This window comes from Geotrypetes seraphini, chromosome 7 (assembly GCF_902459505.1).
Source record: "Geotrypetes seraphini chromosome 7, aGeoSer1.1, whole genome shotgun sequence".
NCBI classification, from domain to species: Eukaryota; Metazoa; Chordata; class Amphibia; order Gymnophiona; family Dermophiidae; genus Geotrypetes; species Geotrypetes seraphini.
Genome location: NC_047090.1, coordinates 20,717,752 through 20,732,153, shown reverse-complemented (window position 1 = coordinate 20,732,153; position 14,402 = coordinate 20,717,752). Strand labels below are relative to the sequence as shown.

The 14,402-nt window shown below is 45.6% G+C and overlaps 1 protein-coding gene across 2 annotated transcripts in view; it reads left to right on the top strand.

Moving 5' to 3' along the window:
* WASHC3 (WASH complex subunit 3) overlaps positions 1-14,402 on the top strand; it is a 34,259-nt gene that overhangs the window by 2,402 nt on the left and 17,455 nt on the right. For both annotated transcript variants that reach the window (XM_033952381.1, XM_033952382.1), the window contains exons 2-4: positions 4,794-4,892; positions 6,506-6,571; positions 10,755-10,886. In XM_033952381.1, coding sequence (XP_033808272.1) covers positions 4,794-4,892; positions 6,506-6,571; positions 10,755-10,886 — 297 coding nt within the window. The remainder of the gene's footprint in view (positions 1-4,793; positions 4,893-6,505; positions 6,572-10,754; positions 10,887-14,402) is intronic.

Below are 14,402 nucleotides of genomic sequence, written 5' to 3'. Positions count from 1 at the left end.
TTGAAATGTTTTTTGATAATTAATAGAACTTGTAATTTGTTTATCCCAGTATCGAGTTTTGAGCTATCCTCCACGTTTTCCTGTTGTCCCCTGAATTTAGCATCCTGTTCGTGAAAAGGAAGTATGTATTCAAGAAAGATGAGCTAATTAAAACATTACTTTTTTCCATCCAAGTCTGGAACTTGAGAGCAATAGCGTTAGTTGGTAAAGTTTAACTTGGCTACTTTGGAAAAAAAATGTTGTCGCATACGGTAAACATATGGTATCATGTAGCAACCAGGTGATGTTAATACAACTGTTTTTAAGTATCTAGTATATATGCATGTGCTTTTCTGCATTAAAAATATTTCTGTTATAGTTTTACTCTGCAGGGAAATTTATTGATGTGCCAAGCTACTGCCTTTTAAAGAAACATTAGAGTAGGAAGTCAGACATTTATTGCTGTATTGTGCTTTTAAATCATTTGTTAATTGCGCGACAGTCTGGTCAATGCGAAGTCCTATTTTAAATAGTGCCCATTTATTTATAGAGCTTTTGATATAATCGGAAATTCCAATGGGGAAACTGGAAACCTGCCAGAATCATCTTGGCTCATGGTGATCTGATGGCATCATCTTGCTTCTGCCATCACAGTAGCCAGATGGTATACTGTAATTGAAGTGGAACTAATGCTGACCTCATCTACAGAACACAGCCCTCAGACTCATATACTCACTCAGCAAATACGACCACATTACCAATGCATACCTAGAATCTCACTGGCTACCAATAAAAGCAAGAACACAATTCAAACTCTACTGTCTCATTTTCAAAGTAACCCATGGCACGGCACCCAGTTACCTAAATAACCGTTTTCATCACTACCACCCACCAAGAAGAAGGAGAACACAGAACCTTTTCACCTATCCACCACTCAATGGTACTTGTCGTAAGAAACTCTACGACAACCTCCTGGGGACACAGGCAGCTAAAATAGACTCTGACATCTCAAAATTACTGACCAAAACAACAGACATAAAAGAGTTCCGCAAAGAAATAAAAACACTACTGTTCAAAAAATATCTCCCATCACTCTAACCACCACCCAATGAGTTCCCAACCAACGACTTCGGAAACACCCATCTATACTATCTCTTTGTCTGTGACCTAAAATGTACTGTAACTCTTCTACATTACACCCGATTTAAACGATCGAGTTGCCATGTATTACCTCTGCAAAATGCATTATCTTCTGTTATATGTAATAACTTCTGTGATAAGTATTATCTTCTGTGAACTTGAAGTATCATAACTCTTTACTGTTACTGTAATATACTCCTATCCTGAAATGTAATTCTACTGGAACTGCCCAGATATCTTCCATAATGTAATCCGCCTAGAACCGCAAGGCACAGGCGGAATAGAAATCCCTAATGTAATGTAATGTAATGTATTGCGTTCAGTTCTGGTCTCCTTATCTCAAGAAAGATATAGTGGCACAAGAAAAAGTTCAAAGAAGAGTGATCAAGATGATACGAGGAAAGAGTAAATAGGTTAGGGCTCTTCAGCTTGGAAAAAAGATGGCTGAGGGGAGATATGATTGAAGTCTACAAAATCCTGAGTGGAGTACAAGTGGATCGATTTTTCACTCCGTCAAAAATTACAAAAGACTAGGGGTTACTCGAAGTTACAGGGAAATACTTTTAAAACCAATAGAAAATGTTTTTCACTCAGAGAATAATTAAGCTCGGGAATGCATTGCCAGAGGTTGTGGTAAGAGCGGATAGAGTAGCTGTTTTTAAGAAAGGTTTGTACAGTTTCCTGGAGGAAGTCCATAGTTTTGTTATTGAGAGAGACATGGGGGAAGCCACTTCTTGCCCTGGATCAGTAGCATGAAAATATTGTTACTCTTTGGGATTTTGCCTGGGTTTGATGGACCATTGGTCTGACCCAGCAAGGCTATTCTTGTTTTCTCCACCCTTTCCTGCAGCCCAAGAAGATATAGCTTTGCATTCTCTCCTACTGGCTACCCACCTCAGTTTTGAAATTTAAAGCCAGCGACTATGGTGTCTAGGGCTCTTTCCTCTTTTCCTCTCCTGCAGCCTGGGTTACAATGTTGGGTTTTTAACAGTATAAATCACACACACTAGGCAGGGAAAAAGGAAATGACCCAAGGCAGTGCAGCTACCAGCTTCTAAATTACAAAACTGAGATAAGTTAGTGGGGAGGGGATGAGATGTGCTAACATTGAAAGTCCTGCTTGAGTTAGATTGCAAGTAATCAATTACTCCTTGAGATCAGCAGTGTAAGCAAAAAAAATGGGAGAGATATTGGTGGGATTAAAACAGGGAATGGAAAGAGAAGGAAGGGGTTTGAGATGGGTTGGGGGGGGAGAGTGTTTTTAGTAGAAATGAACTGGGCATCTCCAGATCTTTGGAAGCTGATAAAGGGTTTGCTTGGCCAAAAGGTTAAGAACCACTTTTCTAGAGCTCACTTGAACTTTTTCATTAACTCTTCACCATTTTTAAGTACACATTTCAAAACTGAACCTACCTAAAAATGCACCTGGAACCTGGGGCAAGAACACTGATATTTCTTCCAAATCACCTAAAACTGCCTGATAAATAAAACACTAAACTTAATTTCAAAATCTTAGGATCAGAAGCCCTAACTGACAGTGTTTGAGTATGAACAGTTTTCTAATGAGTTTATAATAAACTGCGCATTCTATAAAGTTAGGATGTGAAAAAATAGAGGTAGCAGGAGAAGTAGAAACACATTCAAAGATAAAGGAAAGTTAATTTAGATGTGTAACATTGTTAAGCCTCATTTCCTGACCTAAGACTCAGATTCACTAAAGATAGCGACTCAATCACTGTTGCAATTGATTCACTATCAACTTTGCATGCAAATGATTTGTCGAGGTTAGTTTTGGGTTTTTTTTTTAAATGGCAGATATTTTGCATGTATTGCACATGCAAAATATCTTCCCAATAAAAAAAATGCGCCCCCCCCCCCAACAAAGCGCCTCATCTCTCTTCACCCCCTCCCCAAGCATGAAAAAATGGCAGGACGGATGCCCACTCCCTCCTGCCACCACACAGTCCCTCCAACGCGCCAAAGTGATATGGCAGGAGGGATGCCCACTCCCTTCTGCCATCGCCCCTACCCCAGCGCGAAATTATATGGTAGGAGGGATGCCCACTCCCTCCCCCAGTCGGGTTGGGTCTCCCTCCCTCAGTCGGGTTGGGTCTCCCTCCCCCAGTCGGGTTGGGTCTCCCTCTCCCAGTCGGGTTGGGTCTCCCTCCCCCAGTCGGGTTGGGTCTCATCGCCACCGCCCCCTCCCCATACCTCTTAAGTTGGGAGCAGGAGGGGTGCTCAGTTCCTCCTGCTCCGCCGTCCACATGTCAGCAAAGCGGGCCTTAGGAGCCCGAGGCACCTGAGCTAATCAGGACTTAGGCCATCCCCGTGCATCACATGATGCACTAGGGTGGGGCCTAAAGCCTGCATTGCTGACAGGCGGCTGGCAGAGGAGCAGGAGGGACTGAGCACCCCTCCTGCTCCCAACTTAAAGGTACGGGAAGGGAGACGGTGACGAGACTCAACCGGGGGGAGGGGGAGTCCGACCCGACCTGAGAGGCCTGACAGCAGGAGGGAGTGGGCATCACTCCTGCCATTTCGGCACAGGGGGTGTACGGCGGGTGGGGGGGAGGAAGGGCCAATGGCAGAAGGGAGTGGGCATCCCTCCAGTCATATTTTTCAGCGTGGTGGGGAGAGCGTCGGGTGGCAGGAGGGAGTGGGCATCCCTCCTGGCATTTGTGGTCGCCGGGGGGGGGGGGGGGGGGAAGCTGGTTTTTTGATAGGTCTGCCTGGTTTTTTTTGTTGTTTTTTTATGGGGCATATTTTGCGTGTGTAACACATGCAAAATGTCTGCCATGAAAAAAAAAACCTGGCAGACCTGTTGGCAACACAGTTACTGACAGGTCTACAGCAGTCAGGTTTTAGGATCGTAAAACCCGATGTAAAATAGCAAAGCAAATGCTAGTGAATCAATTGCTTGGCTATTTTGCATGGGATTTTATAAATTTGCATGGCCGGATCGGAAAATTGCTGCTCTAGCATGATGTCAGGAACTCACTGTCTCCCTCTAAGGCAGTGCTTTTCAACCCAGTCCTTGAGACACACCTAATCCCATCAGGTTTTCAGGATACCCACAGTTCATATGCATAAAATATATCTAGATTTGCATGCACTGCTTTCTTAGTATATAAATCTATTTCATGCATATGAACTGTGGGTATCCTGAAAACCTGATGGGATTAGGTGTGTCTCAAGGACTGGGTTGAGAAGCACTGCCTTAGAGGGAGAGAGTGAGTTCCTGACATCATGCTAGAGCAGCAATTTCTAGCTATCTAAGACTGCTTCTAAAGCAGCGTTTCCCCAAGTCGATCCTTGCTAGTCACATTTTCAGGAAATCCACAATGAATACGCATGAAAGACTTGCATATACTGCTTCTATCTTGTGCATGTTCACTGTGGATATCCTAAAAACATGACTGGCAAAGGGGTTCTCCAGGACCGATTTGGGAAATGCTGACATCGACCTCATCCTTGAAGGAACTAGAGTGTGCACCTCTTTACTAGAGCAGAAAACGTAAAGGGGAGAGGGGGGGTCCCAGGAGTGGCTGAAGGCTTACAGTACAGGTAAGAACCGAGGTTGAGTATAGGAGCAGGAGAGATCTGCTGGGCCCAAATATGTGTATAATGAAGATATTGTTTATAATTGTCTCTCTTTCTCTTATCTCTTGCCGCAGGTCCCAGCCATTCAGCAGAAGAGAACGGTGGCATTTCTGAACCAGTTTGTGGTGCACACAGTTCAGTTCCTGAATCGGTTTTCTAGAGCGTGTGAGGAGGTACAGCCTATGGTGCTTCTCCAGGGTGGATTCCGTGAATCTGGCTTGACCACATCAGCCCTTGTGGCTTATTATGAGGACAGTTTACCTGAGTGAACTGGTTTGGTTGGAAATCGCCACTCGCTGTTTGCGGGCTTCAATGGCACACCCTTTTTGACTGGGTTAAAAAGGTGTTCCAAGTGGCCGTGTGCTATTTTGTCAATTTCGGGCCGCTCATGGCATTTCAGATATTCAGTATGCAAGTCTTGGCATAGGGGTAGAGGTGGCAGATATAGTTCCCTACCACTGTACCTCTTATACTGTTTACCACAAGAGGAAGAGAGTGGCTACACTTTGTACCATGTTCTTTTCCTCTGTCTAAGCCACTTTGGGTCCCTTCTGATCTAGTTCAAATGGCAGTCGAGCACATTATTAAAACAAAATGACCAAGAGAGACTATAATAAAGATTTAGAGAGCTTGTTTTTGGTGCAGGGCAAGTTTTTATTTATTTATATATATATATATATAAGGAATTGATATTTTATTCTGTCAAACCTAGAATAGTGAGCATTCCTCAAAATTAAGTGGCAGCAGATTTAAAACAAATTTTAAGAAAGCTTTTCTTCATTTGATACATAATTAAGCTGTGGAATTTATTGCTAGGAAATGTAGTCAAAGCTGTAGTCGAGAGCTAAAGATTTTGGATACGTTTTTGGAGGAAAGATCTGTAGTTATTGGTTCACCATGTTGGGTGAATTGCTCCACAAAAGTGGTAATAAATACCATGTTGCCCCGAAAATAAGACATTGTCTTATATTAATTTGGGGCCTAAAAAAGGCACTAGGTCTTATTTTCGGGGCAGTCTTATTTTTTTCATGTACTGTGATCATCTCTCCCTTCCTCTCCTCCACCCCAATTCTTCCTGTTTCCTTTCCTCCACATGTGCAGCATCTTTCCTCCCCTCCCTCCCATCCCTTGTGCAGCAGAACCCTTGCAGCTTCTATCCCTCCCTTCCTCCCATCCCCCCGTGAAGCAGCTTTCTATCCCCCTGCCGCCGTGCCCCTTCCCCCCACCCCCGCTGACCCATCTCTCCCTTCCATCTGAACTGCGAGACAGGAATACCTTATAACAGCGTAGGCAGCAATCTACACAGGCTGCTTCACAGCCTTCTATTTCCCGAGCGTTCCTCTGCCGCATTGCTGATGAGGACATCATCGGCAATGCAGCAGAGGAACGCCCATGGAGAGATGTGTCAGCCGGGGGGGGGGGGAAGCAGTGGCGGGCGGGGGAAAGCGCTGCTGCTGGCAACTAGGGCTTATTTTCAGGGGTAGGCTTATATTAGGACCTACCCCGAAAATCATGCTAGGGCTTATTTCCAGGGTAGGTCTTATTTTCAGGAAAACACGGTATATAAAATGAGAGAGAGCAGTAGCCCTGTGGAGGAACTGTCTAAGAAGTGGATTGATCCAGCTGCTGCTTCTTTCTTTCCATTTCCCTCAAGATAACAAGCCAGGTCAGATTTATCTTCCGTGTCCTGTTAGAATTTAGCTCCCCTGAATACTATTTTGATAAGTTGGATATTGTTTGCACGTATTGCTCATGTATCTTTTTTTTTTTTCCCCCTTGTTTTCAGAAACTCTCGTCTCTTTCACTTCGCATGCAACAAATTGAAACGACCCTAAATATCTTGGAAGCAAAGGTTGGTAAATATAACTATCATATTTAGTTATGTGCACTTTTGTTGGTTTGAATAAAAATATACATTTAGGGGGCCCATTTAGCACAGAGTGGGCCTCTTTCCCACCAAGGGAGCAAAGTTCTGTCCTATGCAAATCCTTTAGGAGATTTTGCTAAGGTGCGCTATTCTATCATATGCTAAATGCCACGCAGCCCATTGTACGCCTATAAACTGTAAGGCACATCACACATACTAATTCATTAGCACAGGCTAAATCTGTTGGCGCGTCTTTGTAATCATTTAGGGGTCCTTTTTACTGCTATAAACTGGGGGTTTTGTTGTTGTTGTTTTTATATACAAGAGAAATTCTGGGTGACTTTTTTTGCATCCATCTCGCAGAAGTGAGAGTAGAACTAACATTGAGGGATTGCTGCACTTACAGGGAAAGAGAGAGTCTATAACAATATCGGAGCTTACATTGATTCTGTGGAAGTCTTCAAAGTAGCCGAGACCAGAAGGGATACATAGAATCTGCATTTCTGTTCTGTGCTAGATACATGTTTTTGTTTGCACTGTGAACTGAAGAAACAGAGAGATCAATTTGGTTTTCGTTTTACCCTTTTTCTTTATTCTTTAGCGTCCCTCTAGAACGGCACAGACAGATGGATTTATGCTCCTCTGCCTGCAGATAGAGACTGAGAACACACTGAATTCTAACAGTACAAGTGGGCTGTGCTGTCCCTCATAGAATTAGTCTGTTCTCAGTCTCCAGCAGGTGGAGTAGTAAGCCTGTGCTGTCCTGTTCTGTTTTTCCTTAGGAACTGTTGGAGAGGATAGATGGGGGCTTTTTCTGGCCTTTTTATTGCCGGACAGAGCTTGGGGCCTGCAGGGGTCCTGTTAAACCCTAGGGGGTGTCAGAACTCAAGCAGACTAGACCATCCCCCCATTCCCTTACCTCCGTGATTTTTTTATTTAGAGGTGCCTTAGCTGTACACCTTGCCAGGGGGCAAAGACTACAGCTTGAAGAGCCAGTGAGGTCTACTCCTTTGAGCATTAAAGTTTAATTAAAAAAAAAAAAGAGCTATTGATTTTTCTCTAGTTGTGGTCTGAAGGGAGCTTTAATTTATTAATTTTTCTCCCTTCTAGCTAACTGGCAGTTTATTTGAACCTGCCTCGTTGTTCACAATGAGCACTTTTCGTTCTAAGAAAATGCTCAGTGTGCTCCCGCCAAGGTCTCAATGCGGTCGGCATGCACTCTTTGTTCGCGGCTGTGCAAAGAGGAACCCTAGTCAGGGTTGGGTGCTAGCAGGAAGGGAATCAGGGTCGGGTGCCAGCAGGAAGGAATTCCCTTGCGGTTGCAAAGGGAAAGTCTGCGGTGGGGAGGCCCGGAATTCCCCAACCACCCATGTCTCTGAGGCTTCCCCAGTTGACACGGCTGCTGTCATTGGAGGCCCGAGGTTCCTTGACCGCAGCGTAAACTGAAGATTATCTTACTGTTGCGTTGGGGTTTTCTGGTGATTCCCTTTTCGCAGCTGGTTCTATGGAGGCCTCTTTAGTGATTTCGACTCTGGGGGAGCCTTTTTCGGTGTGCCTTTCCTCTTTGCTGGGAAACGCCATCATTTTAGCTGAGTCATTTTAATTGAGTCTTTAGCTGGGCAGGACTACTCCAGCAGGCCTCGCCCTCTTTAGTTGAGCATGGTTCCATCCCACTGGTAATGGTGGGGGGGCCCAGGATTTTGTGCTGGCTATATACTAGTGCTTCCCAATTCAGGGAAAATTTATTTTGATTCGATTCAGTCTGTTGAATTGATTTTTCAATTTGATTATCCCTTCTGTGTGACAGTACTTCCTGACCAACACCCCCTCCCCCTCCACACACACCCCCCCCGGAGATCTGACATATTGTTCGATCTTCTAAAGCAGCAGCATTGGCAATGGACGGCTAGCAAACACAGACTCTGAACAGGCTTGTTCATGGCCTGCCCTGCTGGTGCCTTCCCTCTGCCGTGTCGCAACAAAAAAAAAACAAGAAACTTTAGTTTAGAGTTCCTGTTTTTCCATCTGGGATATTTGTATTGTTCCTGTTTGGCTATTCGTCAGACTGATTCTATGAGGGAAGCACAGCCCACTTGTACTGTTAGAATTCAGTGTGTTCTCAGTCTCCACCTGCTGGCAAAAGAGTATAAACCCATCTGTCTGTGCCAGTCTGGAAGGACTAAAAGAAAGACCTAATTTTTTTCATATCTGGTTTTGCAAATGTATATTTGCTTTACTGAATGATCTCTTTGGGGGCAGCTTTAGTTGCGAGGACCATCTCGGAACATCCTGATCCCAGAATGCACACGAGTCGAATCTCTTTCTTGAAAGGAAGCTCTGCGATGAGAGGGCATAGGATGAAGTTAAGAGGTGATAGGCTCCAGGAGAAGCTAAGAGAATACTTTTTTACAGAAAGGGTGGTAGATGCGTGGAACAGTCTCCACGGAAGAGGTGGTGGGAAACAAACTGTCTGAATTCAAGAGGGCCTGGGATAGGCGCGTGGGATCTTTTGGAGAGAGAAAGATCTAATGATGACTGCGGATGGGCAGACTAGATGGGCTATTTGGCCTTTATCTGCCATCATGGTTCTATGTTTTAACCCTATTCTGCTGCTTTTGAAGGTGCCTGTTGTATCTGCCTATTTCTTTCTCTGTAGTAGTTGGGCCACCAACAGCTCTCTGTTTTCTAGCCTGGTAGAAGAGGCTAGGAGATAACGAGAAGGAAAAGAAGACAAAATGCACGTTTCTAGTTTAATGTGCAAGTAATGTATTACAGTATACTCTTAACTCTGTAAACTTTGTGGTAGATAGACAATATTGAGAAAACATGGCTCCTGTTGAACTTCCAGAGTCTCTCTCTTCCTCCCTCTCCTCCTTTCTTAGTTGGCACATGACGGAAGAAAAGACTGCGTAGATTGTGAGCTTAATGTTAGAAAGTGACTGTTAGATTGTGAGGATGCCATGTAGATTGGCGATGTGTCAGTCAAGCAGGAGGCAGGGGCCTTGTCTGTGTGCCAGTATGGTGCTGTCTCTGTTGCGAGTGATATAAAAATTGCAGTCCCAAGACCAGCCTAGTGGCTCAGTTAGGGTTTCTATATGGCTTCAGAAAAAGGACGGATTGAGACCTCCGGGTTTTACTTCCTTTGCTTTCAGTGGAAGTGAAACCCGGATATCTCAATCCATCTTTTTCTGGAGCCATATAGAAACCCTAGGCTCAGAAGCAGCAGCGCATACGATCATCTAGAACAGTGGTTCCCAACCCTGTCCTGGAGGAACACCAGGCCAATCGGGTTTTCAGGCTAGCCCTAATGAATATGCATGAAGCAAATTTGCATGCCTATCACTTCCATCATATGCAAATCTCTCTCATGCATATTCATTAGGGCTAGCCTGAAAACCCGATTGGCCTGGTGTTCCTCCAGGACAGGGTTGGGAATCACTGATCTAGAAGACCTGGGTTCAGAATTCTGCTTTCTGGCTTGGCTAGGGCTGTGGATCCTGCAGAGGCGGTAATTATCTCTGTAGGAAAGGGGAAACCCAGCTATTCTGAGGTCAGACTCGATGTCTACATTGCTGTGTTTTGGAAGGAGCGCTGCTGGCCAAGCTAAATGAACTGTGATGGGGGGGGCCTTTCCTTTAGCTTTATGGCTGAGGTAGTTATGATGAAAGGCTGATGACACCATAATTCAGGAGAGGCTAGAGTTAGAAATCCAAAAGAGCAGAAAGAAGTTACTGGGTTAAAAAAAAAAGTTTCAGTCATAACTCCAAGAAGACTTGCAAATAAAAGAACATTAAAACAGAATATTTAAAAAATATTTAGGGCTCCTTTTACTAAGGTGCGCTAGCGTTTTTAGTGCACTCTAACCCCGCACTACGCGGCTCGAACTTAACGCCAGCTCAATGCTGGCGTTAGCGTCTAGTGCGCGCGGCATTGTAGCGCGCGCTATTCCGCATGTTAATGCCCTAATGCAGCTTATTAAAAGGAGCCCTTAGTCTGATACGATGAAAGTTTGCTCTTCCCACATCAATTATAAGTGGTAATAATTTTATTCCCCCTCCCCCCCCCCCAAAAAAAAAATTTGGTGGCATTGCTAAGTTTTGAAGTAATTAAAGATTTTTTTTTCCCCCCCTAAAGTATTCATAGTAAACATGTTTTGTTTTTTCTACAGCTTTCTTCTATTCCTGGTTTAGAAGATGTCCAATTGGACGTCTCTGACTCAAAGCAAAACAATATCGCAAACGGTCCAGTCTCAACACCTGCAAACTCACGGCAACCAGACATTGTATCTCCCCAAGCAGAGGTAAGCGTCCCTGTTATTCCATCTTGCAGAAGTTTGGTGTGGGGAGTTCAGTTAGAGAAGTCAAGAAGGCGTGGGGAAAACGCTGGGAGTATTGCTTTTATCTTCAGTGTCCAGTAGCATTGCACTGAAGAGAAAAACGAACAGATTGAATAGGCTTTAGATCTGGTTGTTTTTTTGCAATTCTGTTACTCCTCACAGTTTTGGTAACAGACATAATGTCTGGTTTTGGACCCTAGTTATTGGTATACAGCTCCTGAATGGGGGGAAAGCACATTAAAATGCTACCTATACAAAGACGCATTTTGAGTCATAGATAGGATAATTCTTCTATCATTAATCCCAGGCTCAAATACCTAAATTTAACCAGACCTTATAGGTCACAACCTCCCCCATTCTCTTTTTAGGCTTAGCCATATTTGTAAAACATTTTCTCATTACCCTCCTGATGTTGTTTTTTCCTTAAATATATCTTTACTTTCCTTAAATTGTAGTTCACCCCTCTTCCCTTATGTATCGCTAATTATTTGTGTACATACATTCTGGCCCTGATTCTCCAAAAGTGCGTCCCAATTTTAGGCAGCTGTAGGCGTCCTACAACTGTCTAATCAGCCAATCGGGATGCAAGTTTTTTTTAAAAAATGCTCCCCAGGCAGGCCGCCTATATTGAAGGCGAGGCCCGCAAGACACCTAGGCCCTGATTCTGTATAGGACGCCCGGGAGAGGCGTCCTATTCAGAATCGGCCTACACTAAAACCCCGATTCTGTAACCGGCGTCCATGTTACAGACGCAGGTTAGAGAATCGGGTTAGATTAGACAAGGCCCGCTACACATCGCGGCAAGGGATCTCTCTGCCGCTATAAGTATAGCGGGCCGCGGCCTGTCCGATCGGATGCCCCCCCCTCCGACACTACCGACCGCCCCCCCCCCCCCCCCCGACATTACCGATCTCCCTCCCACCCCGACACTACCGATCGCTGGTAGAAGGGTGTCCAATCCCTCCTGCCCGAAGACGCACCCCCCCTCCCGGTGCTAACAACCCCCAAACCTCCAAACTAACCTGTTCTTCAGGCCAGACGGTTCTTGCCCGTCCAGCTGGTAGGCCCGCCTCGTCGAAATGAGGCAGGCTCGCCCCTTCCCGGCCCATCCCGCCGAAGCCTAAGGCCTGATTGGCCCAGGCTCTAGAAGCCTGGACCAATCAGGCCTTAGGCATAGCGGGTCCGCCCATCCCCACTTAATCTAAGGCCTGATTGGTAGTGTCGGGGGGGGGGGCGGTCGGTAGTGTCGGAGGGGAGGGCATCCGATCGGACAGGCCGCGGCCCGCTATACTTATAGCGGCAGAGAGATCCCTTGCCGCGATAAGTATAGCGGCTGCGTCTACTTACAATGTAGACCAGCATTTTGCTGGCCTACGTTTTAAGGTTTCTTCCTCTACTAGGGAGAAGCGTAGGGCCACCTAGGTTCGCCTAAGGCCCTTAGGCGAGCTTAGGCGTCTTGCGGGTCTCCCCAGGCTCCCGGAGGCACCTTCAGGCCTGCCTGGGGAGCATTTTTTTTTAAAAACGTGCATCCCGATTGGCTGATTAGACAGCTGTAGGACGCCTACAGCTGCCTAAAATCGGGACGCACTTTTGGAGAATCAGGGCCCGTATGTTTACTTGTACAAATTGTTTTATTTTGTCTCCCAAAATTTTTTATTGTCATACGCATTTAAATTATTTGATATTGCGTGTATAACAAACTTTTAATAAACTTGAAACTTGTGTGTGTTTTGGGGTTCCCCCACCCAAACCCTCCCCACCACACACACATACTTGATATATTGATAGAGGCACACTTATGTCTAATTCTTGATTGAACCAGCTTGGCACAGAAACTGAAATGGGAAAAACAGCTGACATTTTCACAGTGCTATCTGTGTGACTTCTAACTTTTGCACAGTGGCAGTATCATAGCCAATGAGGTTTATCCAAGGTACAATTGTCGCTAATTAATTGGAAAGTTCTTGCAGTAAAAAGTTTCTGACATTTTTTGATTTCATAAAAAATCATTTCTTTAACTTAGTATATTTATTTCAGTAATGTTTGTTGCTTTTTCTAAATCTTTATTCATTTTCAATTCTTCAACAAGAATACAATGTTATTGAATAATATACAGAATCACTTGTACATCCTAACCAATATTCTATAAGTATTATAAAAATCCTTCCCCCTCCCATCCCTCCCCACATCAACAATGAATTCCCGCAAAACATCTACTATACCCCTTATTTATTATAATGTTTCAAATACATAAAGGTGTCTAATCATTTGAATATACAATCAATGCCCCCCAAATCTTTTTAAAATTAGCATAATTTCCATTTTGTAAAGCAATGACTTTTTCCATCTTGTATATATGACATACAGAATTCCACCAAAAGGTATAATTGAGTCTTGTATAATTTTTCCAGTTCCTAGTAATATGCTGAATGGCAACTCCTGTCAAAATTAGTAATAATTTATTATTGGACATTGAAATTTGACTTTTAAACCTCATTGAAGTTCCAAATAAAATTGTATCATACGACAAGGCAACAAAATTTTCTAATAGCGAATTAATTTGGGGCCAAATTGATTTCCAAAAGGAATTAATGCAAGGGCAGAAAAATATTACCGTATTTTCACGCAAATAACGCGCACCCGTATAAAACGCGCACACGGGTATAGCGCGCAGAAATCACGATGATATGTACAAAAACTTTGGTATACCGCGCTCACGGGTATACCGCGCATGCTGCCCGACGCTCCTTTCGCCCGCCCTGACTTTCCGTGCGCTGTCCCGACTCTCCGTTCACCCCCCCTGACTTCCGTGCACTGTCCCCCCTTGAAGGTCTGTCCCCATCCTGAAAGCCTGATGCCCCCCCCGACGTCCGATACATCCCTCCCCCCGAAGGACCGCCGACTCCCCAACAATATCGGGCCAGGAGGGAGCCCAAATCCTCCTGGCCACGGCGACCCCCTAACCCCACCCCGCACTACATTACGGGCAGGAGGGATCCCAGGCCCTCCTGCCCTCGACGCAAACCCCCCTCCCCCCGACGCCCGCCCCCCCCAAGACCCTCCGACCGCCCCCCCAGCCGACCCGCGACCCCCCTGGCGACCCCCCCACCCCCCTTCCCCGTACCTTTGGTAGTTGGGCCAGAAGGGAGCCCAAACCCTCCTGGCCACGGCGACCCCCTAACCCCACCCCGCACTACATTACGGGCAGGAGGGAGCCCAGGCCCTCCTGCCCTCGACGCAAACCCCCCTCTCCCCCAACGACCGCCCCCCCCAAGAACCTCCGACCGCCCCCCCAGCCGACCCGCGACCCCCCTGGCGACCCCCACGACCCCCCCACCCCCCTTCCCCGTACCTTTGGTAGTTGGCCGGACAGACGGGAGCCAAACCCGCCTGTCCGGCAGGCAGCCAACGAAGGAATGAGGCCGGATTGGCCCATCCATCCTAAAGCTCCGCCTACTGGTGGGGCCTAAGGCGCGTGGG